This window comes from Pteropus medius, unplaced genomic scaffold, assembly GCF_902729225.1.
Source record: "Pteropus medius unplaced genomic scaffold, Ma_sr-lr_union100, whole genome shotgun sequence".
NCBI classification, from domain to species: Eukaryota; Metazoa; Chordata; class Mammalia; order Chiroptera; family Pteropodidae; genus Pteropus; species Pteropus medius.
This window is the reverse complement of record NW_024340849.1, coordinates 77414-93956: the sequence shown is the minus strand read 5'-3', so window position 1 is coordinate 93956 and position 16543 is coordinate 77414. Positions and strand designations below refer to the sequence as shown.

At 50.6% G+C, this 16543-nt stretch overlaps 1 protein-coding gene and 2 long non-coding RNA genes across 3 annotated transcripts; 1 reads left to right on the top strand and 2 right to left on the bottom strand.

The window, feature by feature from the left end:
* On the top strand, positions 1–6852 carry LOC120583596 (uncharacterized). Its single transcript, XR_005647820.1, has 3 exons — positions 1–626; positions 4049–4143; positions 5105–6852. It is a non-coding gene; the product is annotated as an uncharacterized LOC120583596 (long non-coding RNA).
* Positions 1768–5174, bottom strand: LOC120583606 (uncharacterized). Its single transcript, XR_005647821.1, has 3 exons — positions 5075–5174; positions 3649–3769; positions 1768–2324 (listed from the first exon to the last, which is right to left on the bottom strand). It is a non-coding gene; the product is annotated as an uncharacterized LOC120583606 (long non-coding RNA).
* A 4729-nt stretch (positions 6853–11581) lies between the features above and the next one.
* PARD6G (par-6 family cell polarity regulator gamma) lies at positions 11582–12560 on the bottom strand. The gene is made up of 2 exons (XM_039838933.1): positions 12482–12560; positions 11582–12405 (listed from the first exon to the last, which is right to left on the bottom strand). Exons 1-2 carry the CDS (start codon positions 12558–12560, stop codon positions 11582–11584), a joined length of 903 nt encoding a protein of 300 aa, XP_039694867.1.
* Between the last annotated feature and the right edge of the window lie 3983 nt (positions 12561–16543).

Here is a 16543-nt window from a genome sequence, read left to right as displayed (position 1 = left end):
CGGCAAGGGGTGCCCAGGTGGTGCGTGGGGGCCCGGCCCCCGGCCCTCACTGACGGCGCAGCGCCCCCTCGCGGACGACCCATTCCACCCTCAGTGTGATCTGTGCTCTGGCTGCTACTTTGCTCTATACAGGTGAAGAAATGGGCTCAGATGTTGTGGCTAGTGTCCCAGTTTGCTCAGGACTTGAGGAATTTCTCTGGACTTTCAGTGCCAAAACGATACATCCAAGCAAGCAGAGACAAGTTGGCCGCCCTTCTGGAAGGTTGGTGTCGTCCCTGAGGTGACATGACACTTCATGGTGATGCCGTGCTGTCTCTACTATTAGACTTGTACGTAGCTCCTGAGGATCAAGGTACACAGAGCATCCTGGACAGCCCTTCGCAATGTCACAGCATCACAATGACAGTGCTTCCTGTGTGCCAGGTACCATCCCAAATGCTTTGTGCAATGAGCTCAGTGACATTTCATTAATGAAGAGTTAAAGGAGGGAAGTTTCGGCTGAGTTAGAACAATGATAAAAGAAATGCACAGTTTTGCTGTCCAGAGACTGTGCTGTCTTCCCACGTCACTAAATGGAACCTTTGCTGAGCTTACATCAACTAAGGAGTAAAAATTCCATTTACAAGGTATTGCCAGAATACTTATTTTAGCTTTGAAACTTAAGCTGAATTTTATTCTCTTATTGGTTATTATAATTTTAATGTTCTCAAGCCGGTTTCCTTTTCAGAGGCGGTGAGAAAAAATACCTAAACACGACACATTCCTTAATATGAAGCTTTACTTTGTAGCAAACTTACTAACTTAGGCTTGTAGGATTTAGGTTTCTGTTACGTGGTTATTAAATCTCAGCTTAGAATTTTCCTAATTTTCAATAATTTGTTCTAATTACTACTTAGTCTTTAAAAATAACTACATGTTTTAAAATAATTTTAGCAATAAAAATGTTATACAGGAAACTCCTCTCATATTCAGTGACTGCCGTTAGAACATAGCACTAACAGCAGGCCCAGAACTTACTTGCAGGCTCTAAATTCAGGAGTGTCTAAATTTGTGATCCACGATCCATCTCAGTAAAAAGTGTAAACGTCAGTGAAAGTTTAAGTCTACATTTCATTACCAGATTTTTCATAGTATACAGCTACAATGAGAATTTGCCTGCATTATCGACCTCAAAGACCTATGGTAATGACACATGAAAACAGCCTAAATTGTATGCGTATTTGGGGTCTGCTATCTAGAAGGGCAACCTTATAAAATAGATTAAAATAAAAGTCTGTTCTATCTAATAGGCATCTCTGAATCCATCATGTTGTCAGGTTGAAAACAAATACTAATAGTCATTCATACAAATGATCTAGCCTGACATTTTGAGAGGAAAAAAATATATATTACTGTTAAATAGAAGCTAAGGTTAGTTTTCAGGAAGGTGATTATTTTTAAACCAAAAAACAAAAATATTTATATGCAAAGTCCTTTTCAGAAGGGAAGCTTTTCCAATTTAAAATATATTAATATTTAAATTATAAACTCAACTTCAGCATCCACAAAGACATGTTGACTATAAATGAACTAGCATTGTGTGGTCGGTCATACTTTCAAATACACATTCAGAATTGGTTGTCATGAATGAATATATTTTTTCAGAAATTAGTTTCTTATAGTTTATAATCCACAGTATGAAAGTGTAATATAATGTTAAGTCATTTACCATTTACCTAAAAGTAAACTGGAGAAAATCGAAGACTAACGGCAATGACTAATAAATAATAGGGCTTTAGCAGTTTTTCCAGAGATGATTTTTCCACAAATGCCGGAAAGAGTTTTCAGGCAGATTTAGAGTTAAAAGTCTTCTCGTTACAAGGAAAGTGCCCTCCTAACGAGATTCATCCAGGGTTTGTTGTCTTGTGGAAGATGACTTCTGAAAACAATGGGAAATTCATCAGAGATCGTTTTAAAGAAATTATGCATTTTGCAGGGAAAGTAACTTTTGGTTATTTTTAAAAACTAATTTCGCCCAGGTTTTACAGGTGCTTTCAGATAACTCCGGTGAATGTGTGCACCAGTAACTGATGCGGGGATCTCTGGAATGCCCTGGGGACGCCCTAGTCATTGGTTCGCCCGCCCTCTCTGGTCACGTGACCCAGTGCTAATGCAGGCCTGTGAGTGCTCTTCTAAAAACTTACTAGAGAATCAGTGACCTCGGCTGGAGCTGCGTGTTGTCACGACGGCGGTTCTGGCGTCTTTGTTTCCTGGTCACCATCTCGTTCTTGTTGACTTTGTTTTATTCTCAGGTGGGGCAGTGACCATCTTCATCTATCATGTTACTAATTTAGAAGCAGAATGCACGTATGACACAGTACTGTGAAATTTTCTAGCCAAATTCTAGCTATTGCCATTGTCAGTTTTTTGGCTTCCACACACCATTCCATATTAGTGGATTTGATGTGTAAAGGTAAAAATTGAGATGCTAAAAATAGATGTGTTGCTACAGAAATCTTAAACATGGTATCAGTTCAGTATTTTACAAACTAAAATGATAAACTTGGTAAATTCAGTGTGAGACCTATTCAGTAATAAATAACGTCTGAGGACATTACCGTACCTATAAGTTCTTATCTATTTGAGTCCCACTTAAAAATAAATCCTTAAATATGTTGAGAACTGCACACTGTTGTCCAAATGAAACATACCTCATTTCTAGGATCAAAATACCCATAATATGTGAGGGACTTGGTATAATTTAAACAATACCTTCAAACTAATTTTTCAACACGTAAGAAGTTCTGTATATGAACTGTTTAACCTTATTCTACTGCGTCTGAGAACCTATGCCCAGCTCTCGTCTCTCTAGGCCAGTTTTCTCGCTTACAAACTGGCGGGGAAGAGGTGACTGCGTCTCAGTGGAACCATGCATTTTATTTCCCATGCACTGGAAATAGAGAACAGGTCTTTGCCACTTCCTGAAAGTTGCTCAGCAAGCCACGTCCTTGCTGTGACCTGCATAAGGAGAGATCAGTTGGCGTCTGTACCTTGCTCTCCCACTGCTTTATAAAGTGACTGCGAAAAAAAGGCTAGACAGGCGGATTCAAAGAGTGGAGAACACAGTATTTTTTCGAGGGTAAGTCTTTTCGCTTTCTAACGTCAAGTCTGCCTCAATCCTGAGATGAGCATGAAAGTCTTGAAGGAACATTTCCCCTTGCAGCTGTCTGTGCACCTCGATACCAGGCCGCTCTGCCCACGAGGAGAAGACGCCACCAGGACAATGCCAGATGATTATTTCCCTTCGATTTAAAATTTAATATTCATTTGTTTTAAAAAGTAAGGGGCTACCCACATATGGTAATGTTATATTCTTCCAATAGGGTTTCTCACCATTGAAATACTATTTGTTGCATCCAGTCCGGTGATGCATAATTTTGATTTGTCCCATTACTGATGTTCACTTTAATCACTTGATTAAGATGCTGTCTGCCTGGCTTTTCAGTGAAATGACTCTTTTCCTCTTTAATTAATAACTCTGTGGGAAGGTACTTTGAGAGTACGTAAATACCCCATTCCTCATTAAAAATAAAACACAATTTCTGTGCATACAAGATTATCAGCAAAATTATTTTATAAAAAGTTCACTGTACAGGTAATACTACTGACCTTTCTTGCTAAAGCAGTAAAGCATCTCTGGACCGAATTTCCCTGGGAATGTGCCATCTACGTTTGTCTGCCTATCGAAGCTTGTATCGAATTAGATGACAGGTCCAGTCGTAGAAAGATGCTAATGAAAACACAAAGGGCAGCTTGAGACCCAGTTAAACAAGATGAGTTGCTTTAGCTATAAACACATTCCTTGTGAGTTTGTGTCAGCTTGAGTTCACTTGAATTTTTCCATTCTGAGAGATTATACACCTCAAGTTCACTGAGCTTGCCTCATTTCAATGGCTTTAATTTACAAGATGTGCAGAGTCACCACAAATCTAAAAAATCTAAAAAGAATGGGTGAGACTAGAATGAGTTACTCCGACCGCAGGTGACCCCACCCTGTTGTGCGTTGTAGATGCCGCGTTTTCATTAACATCGAGGCAGACCCGCCACCAACAGAAAGATGACGACTTGCTGAGGCTCCAAAGATGGCTAGCATTTTAAATTAAGGTATGTACATTGTATTTTAAAACATAATGCTTATTGCACACTTAAAGGACTCCAGAGTAGCACAGACATAACTCTTATATGCACTGGAAACCTAAAGTGCGTGTGAGTGGCTTTACTGTGACACTCGCTTTTTTGCGACACTCGCTTTTTTGCAGTGGTCCGAAGCTGAACCTGTGATCTCTTTGAAGTCTGTGCGTAATGTTGGACATTACCGTGTCACATACATGGAACCACATGCACTTGCCATTAATGCTGGACCTGAATTGTTCAAACTACTAGGAGCCTCATCACCGGGGACCCCATGGGTGACTCGGTCTGTGTTCCGGTTGCTTCAGGCCCTCCAACTTTTTTGTTTTCATATTTCACTAGTTCTCACATGTGAGCTGGTGTTACATTGCTATAGACTCAAAGCATGAACCGCCCTAAAAATTTTAATTCTAACATTTGATATTCCTTGCCAAGTGCTAATTATAAAACTACCACCTGAAATGAGAAGGCAGTAAATAGACGAATAGATGTTTTTTTTCTGTTGCAAATTCAGTTGGCATCTGAATAATCAGATAGTTAGTTAAAAATCCAAGTATCTTGCTGATTTAAATATCTGACTATATCGTAGTGTGTGAATCGCAGCAATGTTTAGGATGTAACCCAAACACCGTGTCTAATGTGCCCACAAACTCATCAACGGGAGTTAGGTCTTCGACTCATGTCTAAAGCTTTGGGCTATAATAAAGCAATCTTAGTTCGGGATTAACTAACGTTGTGCATTTAATTTATGAATAGAATTTTAGAAAAAGTTTTTAATGAAAAAAGCATTGGTTATTAATTTAGTAATTTGTATAGCAAAACTATTTTCACATGGAATGCTTATGTTTTTAAGTTGACAGAAGTTGCTTAATAGAAGCAACCATTAACAAAGTGGTTAACTTACTGTTTTTGCTGTCCCCGTTAATGCCATTAGCAAAACCTGAAAGGGGTCCTGGGGCCGCTGGCAAAGGTGCTTCGTCGGGTGAAGTGCGCGTGTTCCACACGTCTTTGTCGTGTGCAGGTGCTGTGCTAGGGACGTGACAGTGGAGGGCGCCGTTAATTCGCGCAGCTGCAGATGGACACGAAGAACATCCAAACATCTCCCCATGCAGCCCTTCCTTCCCTGCGTCCCTCCCCGCTGCCTCCCTCCCTCCCTCGTCCTGACGACCGAGTGTCAGCAGAGGGAGCCCGGGAGCAGCCAGCCAGGGGAGCGACCGCAGTGCACCTGTGCCTGGGCACCTGCGCCCGCTGGCTGGGTCAGAACCCGACCTCCCTGGGCTCGTCCTTCGGCTCCTTACAGGGGTGGGGGTGGGGGAGCATCAGCACTAGGGGCGCCGGCTCGGCCGGATGGACTGGCCTGCGGTGCCGCCACGGCCAAAGGCAGGTCCAAAGCGGAGGGACGGACTCGTTTCCTGGCCCAGGCGCCCTTGTCATGAGTGAAGTCCTTAAAGGGCTTTAGCCGCAGTGACCAGCGACCTTGGCGGGGGACGAGCGAGGCGGCGGCCGAGGGGACACAGTGCGGCAGGCGCGGCTGCTCCGGTCCCTGCGGCGCGGGTGCCGCGGGTGACGGCTTGGGGTTGGCCTTCTGTTCTCCAGCGGTGTCTTGCGACCTGGGGAAGGTGAGGTCTGTGTGGTGTTTTCTAACAGGAAGTGGCATCCCTGAGGGAAACGCGGAAGGACCGTCCCCTCTGGGCGGACAGGCCCTGCGGCCACTGGGGCCCTGGGCTTCCAGAGACCAGGACCTCGCGCCGGCCCTTGGCACAGGGTGAGAGGCAGGGCCACCTAGCTCGGGAGCAGGCTGCAGCTGCAGAGGTGGCCTTGGGTCTCACACAGGTGCCCGGCCCTCTGCCAACAAAGCCCCAGCTTTGTTTGGGTGACCCGTCCTCCTATGACTGGGAAAGTGGACTTCGTGTCCACTTCCCGGGCCCACTGCCCTGGGGAGTGCTGGAGGGATGCCTGTGCCCTGGATGTCACCCCACCTTACACTTGTGCGGGCAAAGCTGGTCTCTTCTTATGCCTTATTCTGCTTGATGAGCACCCTAAACTGGGATTAGTAGGGTGCTGGGGACCCTGAGCCTGCATCGCCATCTGCTGGCTTGTTTAATGCCTTCATGTTCTTTGATCTTAATTTGCGCCTGAATCTAAATGTAGTCTGAGAATGTTCAGGTGGTACCAGTGCAGGGTTGGGGAACGGCTTCGCACGGCTCGTGTGCAAGGCTCGTGTGCACATGCACATGGCTCAAGTGCACGGCCCAGCGGCTCCCTGCCCCACGCTGCAAGCCACGTGGATGGCGTTTCGTGCGCACTGAGCCTCCCCACTGTGGGCGAAGCCCTTCCTGTTCCCGAAGCAGCAGGACATCCCTGGCTGAGGTCCTGGGACACGTGTGAAGAGGGGCGCGGACCGGGGCAGAAGCCGCGAACCCTCCAGGAGCCGGTCGAGAGGCAGGTCAGCAGGCCCGAGCAGCCGTTTCAGGAGGGCGCTTGGTTCTCGTCCGAGGACCGTGTCACAGGAAACTATAGTGCTCGGCCAGGAACCTTTGCCTCACTGCCCTGAGTGAGGCGACAGCCATTCCTGGGGAGGGGAAGGGGGCCTCCTGGGAGCCTGGCCACCGGCCGCGGGGTTGGGGGAGGAGCGAGGCGAATGTGGGCAAGAGGGTGGCAAGCTGGTCACTGGTGGGGGGGACAAGGCTGCAGTGGCGTTGGTTCTCTGGGACACTCAGACACAGGCGTCATGACCGAGAAAGTGAAGACAGGCACTGAAACCACAGGTTTTCTTTCCGTGGGCCCCTGTCCCACGGCAGGGAACGGTCCCCTCAGCATTCGCGGTGGGCCACTCGAGTGACCCTCTGCACTGGAACAGCCCTTCTGTTCATGCCTTGGAGTCACTTGTGCTGGACGACAAGTCCCGTGCCCATTATCGTAGAGACAGGAGGTTGCCGCTCAATCCAGAGTGATTCCGAGTGGCGCGCGGCGTCTCCCCAGAGCCGTGTGGACAGACACTGCGCTCACGGAAGCAGATGGCCGGGGCCGGCAGAGGGCTGGGGGTCAGGACACAGGTGTGAATCACGGCTCTGAAAATTGTTGTGCAGCCTTGGAAATATCGGTCTGTCTTTCCTTCCTCATTTGAAAAGTAATGGTAAAGATTTATAATACCCTCCTTCCGGTTGTTTGTGTTCATAGCTGTTATCGGAAAATGACGTACCACATGCTGTCCTCATCTGTTGTGATGGTTTTAAAGCGTAAGGTCATGGAAACGTGTGTGTGCTCACACTGAGCAGTTACTGGCTGAACTCTGGACAAAGAGAACAAAACGACCTCTGAATAAAGGGCTTTGCTGGCATAGGGGACAAAATACATAAAACCAAATGGCAGCCTGATGACACCCAGAATGACCCGCTTCTCTCGAGGGCCTTGTAGGCGGTTCTGTGGAAGCCGCCTGGGTTCTGAGCCTCTCACCTGCAGGCGGGCTTCAGATGAGGTGCCCACAGACTCTGCGGCTTGGTCTGGAGCAGCAAGACAGAGAGTCGCCACCACGGCCAGGGGCGCCGCAGTCCTGTTTAATGGATCATTTGAAATGTGTTATGAAGGGGCTCGTCCTAGCACAAGGGAGCTCAGGCCACCAAATGTGTTTACTTTCAAAGCTTTCTGGAGTGTGGAGAATACACTTGTTTCCTAGGCTAGGAGACCAGCCTGAGTCATTCTGTTTGCTTTTCATTAACATAAGAGCCATGCCTTTCTTTGGACACGTGGTTCAGTAATGAAAAGTTCTCAGTGCCCAAAAGTTCTCTTTTATGAAGAAAAAGTGGAAGAAAACAAGATAAGTGAGAAAAGATAAGAGGGAAAATCCATTTGTGTGTGGACTTGCATCGCCTCAGGGATAAGTCGCTGAGGAGGTCAATGTCAGAGGCAGGGCGTGCTGGGCACAAGCCGCGGTTCCCAGAACAGCACCTGCACACTGGGAACCTCCGCCGGTCACTGGTGCTGTTACGGCCTCGACGCCCGCACCTACCAGACTAGAGGAAAACCCTACGTGTCAGAGGCACAGCCTGTACCTCCCCCGGCAACAATTCAAGGGGACGAGCCAGAGGTTCTGAGTGCGGCGCCTGGACCAGCAGCTTCCACAGCGGCTGGGAGCTTCCTGGGGACAAAGATGCTCAAGCTCCATCCTGAGTTTCTGAGCCGCGGCTCCGGGGCGGCCGGACACTGGCTGGTTCGCACAGAGCGCACGGCCTGGGAGCCCGGGAAGGGATGAGCACACCCTCCAGCCTACGTGAAGTGGGGGCGCCTGGAGTGCAGAGAGCAGCTCCCTTCCCAGAAGACAGCTCAGCGTGGGAAGCTGGCGAGTCGGAGCCGGCTCACGGCAGCGGCGGTGCAGGCTCGTCATTGGAGAACTGGCATTTGGGACCTGGCGACGACGTCAGCCCTAATTTTAAGCTGAGTATTCAGACTGTTGTGACATTAATTTTCAGCGCTGCTACAAAACTTCAGGGTACAAACTCCTGCAATGGAGGCATTTTTGCCCACAAAATGACCTATCGTCAATCCTTGGGGCCATTTTTTCATGCAAGAATTAAAAAGGGACATTTCTTCCACATTTGGTTTATACTTGCATCATAGTCTTTAAAAAATATTTGATGGAGACGTCAAAGTAACTTAAGGGCCTTCTGTTGGAAAACTTACCTCAAATTTTAGCTAAGTTGGATTTTTAAACAGCATTTTTCAAATGCCTTTGCAACTTGCCACAAGACCCCACTTCCTGTGATCCCTTTATAAGATATGACATGACCTCACTGACTAGGGGACAGCCTCATCATCAGCTGAAAGGCTGGCTCCTCTGAGCATCACTGCCTGCTCTGGGGTTGGCAGTATGGCCACCTGCCAGCAGCCAGGGTTGTGCACCTTGCACACGGTCAAGCGCCTGCATCTGACTGCGTCACGTGAGTTCCGTTAGAGCATGTACCCAGCGTTGGTATCTAAGTACCTGCCAGCTCATCGGACTGTGAAGATGAATGTCCACCTACTTGTCTCCCCAGCTGGACACCAGACAAGGGCACCTGTGGCTTGGTGTCATCAAGAGGACTCGGCAGGTGACGAATTCAGGCAAAGCTCCTGTCATGCTCTTCGAGGAGTTAGGGGTGCTCCCGCTGTCTCCGTGACATTTGTAACTTACTGAATGATGCTATGCAGGACATGCTTAGCATCATCAGAACAATAAAGCGTTAGTGGGGATTCTGCACACCAGAGTTTATTTAGGGAGAGCTGTACAGCAAGTATTCAGAAGAGCGTTTTCTGAAGGAGGTTCTGGGCCTGACACAGCTCTCTCCCCTCACATGTGACCGTAATGTAGTGATTTAAAATGACCTACTACCTGGTCGAGTTTGGGTCCATCTTCTCGCCTGTGAAACGGACATTATACTGCTTGCCTCATGGAGACTGTGCCAGGATCAAGTGAAGAAAAGATCCATGAGAGGGTCTTGGTACACAGGGCCAGCATCCCACACTCTAGCCAACATCGGCACTGACGTTCTTTCCGTTATTTAGAACATAAATGAAAAATACCATTAAAAGCAGAGAAAATGTCTTTATTTTTTGATATATAAAACCAAGAAAACTTGTAACATGTAATATAACATTTTTAAGAAAAAATAGCAGAAGTATAGATCTGGGTAGAAAAATACACTCAAGCGGGTGTTCCAAGCAGTTCATAACTCCTAAGATTATGAACAATAGCACACAAACCTCAGAGTAAGCCTTTTTTTCTTTAAAAAAATTATTCACATTTGCTTAACAACTTAAAACGTGGTAAGAAATACAACTTTCCTTCTTGGTAACAGACCCAGGTATTCGACAAGATACTCCTTAACCAGCAATAACTTAGTAAATGGACATTTCCCTTGTGATAGTAAGTTAGTGTTAGAATTTTAGTTCTATAATACTTGCAGTAGTAAAAACTTCTTCCAACTGCTGAAGCGCCCAGCAAGATGCTGGGACAGTGCGCTGGAGCTCACGAACCCGGAAGCATGCGGGCTCAGCCCGCAGCGAGCGTCTTTGGTCTTCCCTGGACTCAGGAACTAAACAGACAGCCTGGCATCTAAATAGCCACGTCAGACACTGGCGCAGGAAACCTCAACTAGTCAATAAAAACTATTTCTGAGCAATAAATAGTTTCTGCACAAAAGGAAAACAGTTTGCTTTTCACTTAACGGATTCAGGAAAATGAAAGCACCCAGATACAGTTTTCCGTCTGCTATGGGCCTGACGTGCACGAGGTCAGGACAGTTCTGCCAGTGACCAGCAGGGGGCGCTGGGCCACAGGAGCAGCAGCTGCATAGAAAGGCCACCTAGAAAAATATTTTTACCTGTATTTATATGGAAGCTTTATTTGGTCAAAGTTTAGTTCTCAAAATATAAGTGTAACATTTTCTTTTCAACATTAAATTCGAATAGGAAATACTCTTCATATAAAATTGGTATAAACATGAATAAACATTTGAAATTACTAAACATGTAAATATTGCTAGAAGATCATAGGTAAGTGACAATGAATTTAATCTGTGCGACTTGTTATTTAAAAATGAAGATAACAGACTCTATATGTCCAATCTCGGGCGGGTAGGTGGGGGTGCGTTCTCACCGGCCGGTCTGGAGGCGTGTGGCAGGCTTGTCCACCTAGCACCAAACCGTTTCAAGGGCAGCCTGAGTCAGTGGAGCCCCGAAGACTGTGCTTTATCTGAGTAAATGTCACCTTTTGGTCACAAATGGTGTGGCTGAGCTTTTCCTTCCGATGGGGCAGAGGCCACTTCCTGCTGCCAACCCCACGAAGGCCTGCAGGACGCTCGGTGTCCCCTCTGCCAGCACCCCATCAGCAAAGCCCACCTTTCTCAGCGACATCTGGGAGTTCAACGCCCAGTCGGCTGTTTGAAATACGACTGTAAACTGTGAATATTTGGAACCTGCCTCCTAGAGTCACACCCGTTAGGGGTTCGGAGGCCTGACCTTGGCCCATGCGTCCCAGCGTCTCTCCCATGGCAGGGTCTGTGCCAGTCCCAGGGCTGCCCAGTGCCAACAGAGCAGGTGCTGGTGCGCGGGGTGTGTTAAAAAGATGACTCTTTTTAAAAGGTAATTTTAAACCTCATTTAAAAACTGTTTTTAAAACTTGAAAATGAAGTTTTTTCTGCCCGTGGTCAGATCCGCTCTGTCACTTTACGAGGGCTGTGGGACAGGCACGCGGGGTCCTTTCTGTTCTGCGCTTTCTGTAAAACAGCGTTTCCAGGGTCCATGCACTGCACGGAGCAGGGCCGTGGAGGGCCCGGGGGATGGGCAGCCCGCGGGGCGACCGGCCGCACGCTGCGAGCGCGGATGCGCACTCGGAAGCACCTCCCTGGGCGGTGGGCCGGGCCGGGGGCGCGGGCTACAGGGTGACCGCCGGCCCGTGCTCCTCCACGCCGCCCGGGGGCAGCTCCAGGCTGTGGCGCGGGTCGGCCCGCAAGGAGCTGAGCAGCCGCCGGGCGCCGCCACCGCCGTCGCGCCCCGCGCCGTGCGGTCCGGCCGCCGGGCTCGCGCCGTTGACCCGCGCGACGCCGCCGGGCGGCGGCCTGGGGACCAGCCGGGGCTCCAGGCCGCCCTCGAGCACGACGTCCGCCTCGTCGTCGCTCTCCATGTCGTCGGGGTGCAGGCTGGGCAGCGCGTGCGCGCCCGGCAGGCTGAGGCGGCCGGCCGAGCTGTCCGCCGAGCGGCCGGAGCCGCCGGGCGCGCGGCTGCCGCGCACCACGTTGTTGCGCTGGTTGGCCGGCTTGACCGTGACGATGAGGTTGTGGCTGTTGGCGATCATCATGTCCGTGACCTGGTCCAGCGTCTTCCCCGCCACCTCGATGCCGTTCACCTCCAGCACCTCGTCGTCCACGGCCAGCAGCCCGGTGCTCTCGGCCAGGCCGCCGGGCACCATGCGCGAGATGAAGATGCCGGGCACCTTCTGCAGCCCCTGCGGCGCCACGCGCACGCTCGTGCCGTCGCGGATGTAGAAGCCCAGCGGCCGCTGGCAGCCGTGGCGGAACAGCCGCACGCGCCGGTGCGTCTCGGGCACGATGTCCACGTCGATGACGGACGACACCGGGCGGAAGTCGCGCGGCAGGCCGATGTGCAGGTGCGCGCGCCGCCGCGGCCCGTCCTCGCGCAGCGCCAGCGCCCGCCGCCGCCGCGACAGCGAGCCCGCCGCCAGCCCGTGCTCCGCCTCCTCTGCAAAAGGCCAGGCGGACAGTGAGGGTCACGATCGAGGCACGTGTGACAAGAACTCTTTCCCAGGCTCACGCACCGGCCCGGGAGTCGAATGACCGCCTCACGCTGCCACACGCGCTGCTCTGGAAAGCGTCAAACAGCCTGCAGGGCGCCATGCGACCACCGCAGCTGACGGCGTGCGCTGCGTGCCCGACCCGCAGCATCCCCCACCCGCCGAGCGGGCCCAACCGTGTTCACCACCCCTGTTGGCCAACGTTAGAGGCCAATGGCTACTGCGAGTGCCTCACCAAAACTAACTTTCTAGAAATCTCCAAACTGACCCACGGCAACCCAAGACATGATAGGGAGGTTAAGAGGGAGGAACAGAAGTAACAATAGCAGCGCGTTTCACAAGGGCCTGACTGCACCCTGTGGAGGAGGGAGCAGGGCGACCGCAGGGCAGAAGCTGTCTGATGTCGCTGTGGACCTCTGGGCTCCGCTGAAGGCTTGCAGCTCCCAGAAGAAAGCGACAATAATTTCGGTCCATTTCCATTGTCAGTGCAGCAGCAGCTCCCCATCTGCCACCCTGGCCCCCCACTGGCAGGCAGCTGGGTACACTCCCTAAAGCAGCCTGCACACAGACTGTGGAAGACAGGGTAGGCAAAAAGAACCCTGCCCCCCGAAGTTTGGGAATCTATGCTGATTGCTACTTCTGGTCATAGAGGTGAGGACAGGAGGGGGGTGGCCATGCAGCACTGCCGCCACTGAGGCAGGCCCTGCCCCCCATGGTTTCTGACTTCCAGGAGATTTAAAGGGCAAGTGCCCTTCCCTAGCTTCATTTGTCACCTTTTTTCCCTGTTGGGATCCAGACATTAAACACTGGGACATTAAAAACAAACAAACAAACAAACCTGCATATAGGGGAACGTGAGAAAGTGACCACACATGCCTAGAGAATGGCTCAGAAAAGACCTGAGGAGATAATTATGTTTATATTTCAGGCTGATACTTGGCACGGAGAGAGCCTACCAAACAAAGCAAGACAACAACAACAAAAAACAAAACGAATGACAAAAATCCCAGCAAATCCTGGGGGCAGGGGAGAATCTGGTATTCAGAGTCACGTTATTAGATTCAGATGTCTATCTAATGTTCCACCAAAAAATAAGAAAACATTCGAATAAACAGGGCAGTGTGGCCCAGTCAAAGGGAAAAAGCAAGCAAAGTGCCCCTGAAACAACAGGTGGACAAAATGAAAATACCGATGAGAGAAAATCTCAATAGACCTACGGTAAGGAGTTAAGTAACCCAACATCTCCCCAAAAAGAAGAGCCATGGGCCTGATGGCTTCACTAGTGAATTCTGCCAAACGTTTAAAGAATGCCAACCCTTCCCAGAAGAGGAGAAAACACTTCCCAGCTCGTTCCAGGGGGCCCCATGGTTCTGATACCAAAGCCGGACAAAGACACAAGGAAGAACACTACAGACCAATATTCATATGAACATGATGCAGAAAGACTCAATACCATTCCAGAAATCAGAATCCAGCACCGTGACCAAGCGGGTTTATTCCTGGAAGGCAAGGATGGTTAAACACACAAAAAGTGATCGATGTAATACGCCACACCAACAAAATGAAGGTGTGAAAAATACGATCATCTTGATTGATGCAGAAAAAGCATTTGACAAATTCAACACTCTTTCATTACAAAACACTCAACACAATGGAAATAGAAGGAAACTACCTCGACATGGTAATAGGGATAGCCAAATAAGCCACAGAAAACACACTCGCCGGCGAAAGACGGAAAGCTTCTGCCCTAAGATCAGGAACAGAACAAGGATGCCCACTCCCTCCAAGTCCACTCAGCAGGGCACCGGAAGTCCCAGGCAGGGCATGTGGACAGGAAAAAGAAACAAAAGGCCTCCCCATCGGAAAAAAGAAGTGAAATTATCTCTATTTGCAGATATGATCCTATATACAGGAAATTCTAAAGACTCTGCAAAAGAGCCGTTTGACCTAATAAATGACTTCAGCAAAGTAGCAGGACACCAAGTTGCATTTCTGCACGCCATCGAAGGACGGGCTGGAAAGGAAAATACCGACCAGACAGGTTGCTGTTTCCTCTCCAGCCACCCCCACCTTCTGCTCTGGTAGGTGCCCCCGCAGCAGTCATAATGAGACCAGCCCACGGGCACACGCAAAACGGGCTGCGTGTCAACAACGCTGGCCCTTCCTCATTCATACTTCTGCGAGACCCAAGCTTGATTGATTAAAAAAAAATAAACCACAGAAAGCATGAGCGGGAAAGCTGGGTAAGAGGGTTGGAAAAATGGGAAGAGAGTGAACAGAATAATCATGGGAATGGCCTCCGACACCTATAAACAAGACAGTTTCTCCTGCCTCAGTTCCCTCCAGAAAGGCGCACATGGTACTTCCCTTAATTTGCAGGGTCCCGGGGCGTGCTGTCCCACGGGCCCCGGGCAGCTGCGCGTCTGCGCGTCTGCGAGCAGGCTCACCGCCACGTGAACACTGGCCGCAGCTCAGGAAGGGACTTCAGGGACAAAATCACTTCCACGTGGAGAGCCGAAATTCATGGGCCGAGGCCAATGAGAGGCCGTCACACAGGCCCCAGACAGGCTGCAGGCATGAGGTGGACACCAGGGGGCCTGGTCTCTGGAGCCAGGACCCAGTGCCAGGTCTCAGCCTATTGATCATTGATTGATTACACCATCGACCAAATTACTGTCACTGTTCATTCCACACCGAAATGGCCAGGTCCAGAAGGATGTAGGAAAAAGGGCGACTGTTCAGCGCTTGTGCTGGTGACGTTAGAACGTGTTCTGCTGTCCTCCAGACATGCCCGCCAGAGGTCGGGTGGGTCTCTCGGGCCCTGTCCCCAGGGCACGCGTGTGCTGTCTGCTCTGTTGCTTCGTAGACACGGATCTCGCTATCCACTCTGCCACGCACCCGCTCTTTGCGACCGACCAGTGCGTGTCCTTGGCCAGCACCCAGCTCCACACTCAGCAGCTGCTCACTGAAGCTGGCAGCAGGCCCTGTGGCTTCAGGGACACAGCAACGAGTTAGAGAAAGTCTGTGCCAAAGGGACCCGACCGGGAAACTAGTGGGACAGAGACACAGACGTAATTGTAAAGTGGTCTGGAAGACGCCATCGGAAGAGCGTGTGCCGGGTTTGCTGGAACGATGAGGTGCGGGCTCGGGCCCTGGGTCAGCTTGGGGCCCCCCCCACAGTGGCAGGGAGGAGCCCCGCGTGTCAGACACGACGACACAGGCAAGCTGACAGCGGAAGGGCAGGAAGATGGAGCACGTGGACGTTACGAGGACAAATCAGACGCACTGCTGACACCAGACAAAGTGACTCCGGGCCAAGGTGCAGAGCAGGACAGAGCGACACAAGGACAGAGCAGCCAGCCCCCCGAGGCTGCTCTACCCGGGTGTGCGCCGACCGTGGGGCACACAACCGAGGCAACCGAAAAATCGGCAAAAGCCCCGAAGGAGCAGAAAGGAGAAGCGGACTCGCGGTGACCGCCAGGGACGCCGACCACACGGACGCGATGGAGCAGTCGACCGGCCAGGCCTGGCAGACACTTCCAGAACAGCCAACGGCGGGGCACGTGTGCTTTTCAAGTGCCCGCGGCACGGAGCCAAGATGGGCCATTTCCTGGGCCAGCTAACAAACCTCGAAAAATTCTTCACAACTGAAGTCACACCGAGTGCGTCACATTTGTGATTCCTGAGGTCGAACTAGAAATCAGGACGAGAGACCACGGGGAACTCTCCAAACACTCGGAAGATATCGACGGCCTTCGAGGCAACACGGCTCTTCTCTGCAGAGAGACACAAAGACCCACGTGGAAACGAGACGGCGCGGCCAAGGGCAGCGCGGCCGACGGACGCCGCGGGACACGTGGCATCGCGCACGAGTCAGAGAAGTCACGTCAGTGATCTAAGCCCCAGGGAGACAGAAGGAAGAAATTAACGAGGATGAAAGTGATGCCATAGCACTGAAAACAGAAGTCGGTGACACCGAGCTGGGTCTCTGTGCTGTGGTCTGAAGCGAGGCTCTCACCCTGGCGCCCGAGGTCCTCGCTGTGTCCACGGCGCCACCACGACCCCGTCACACCAGGTCCAAACTGC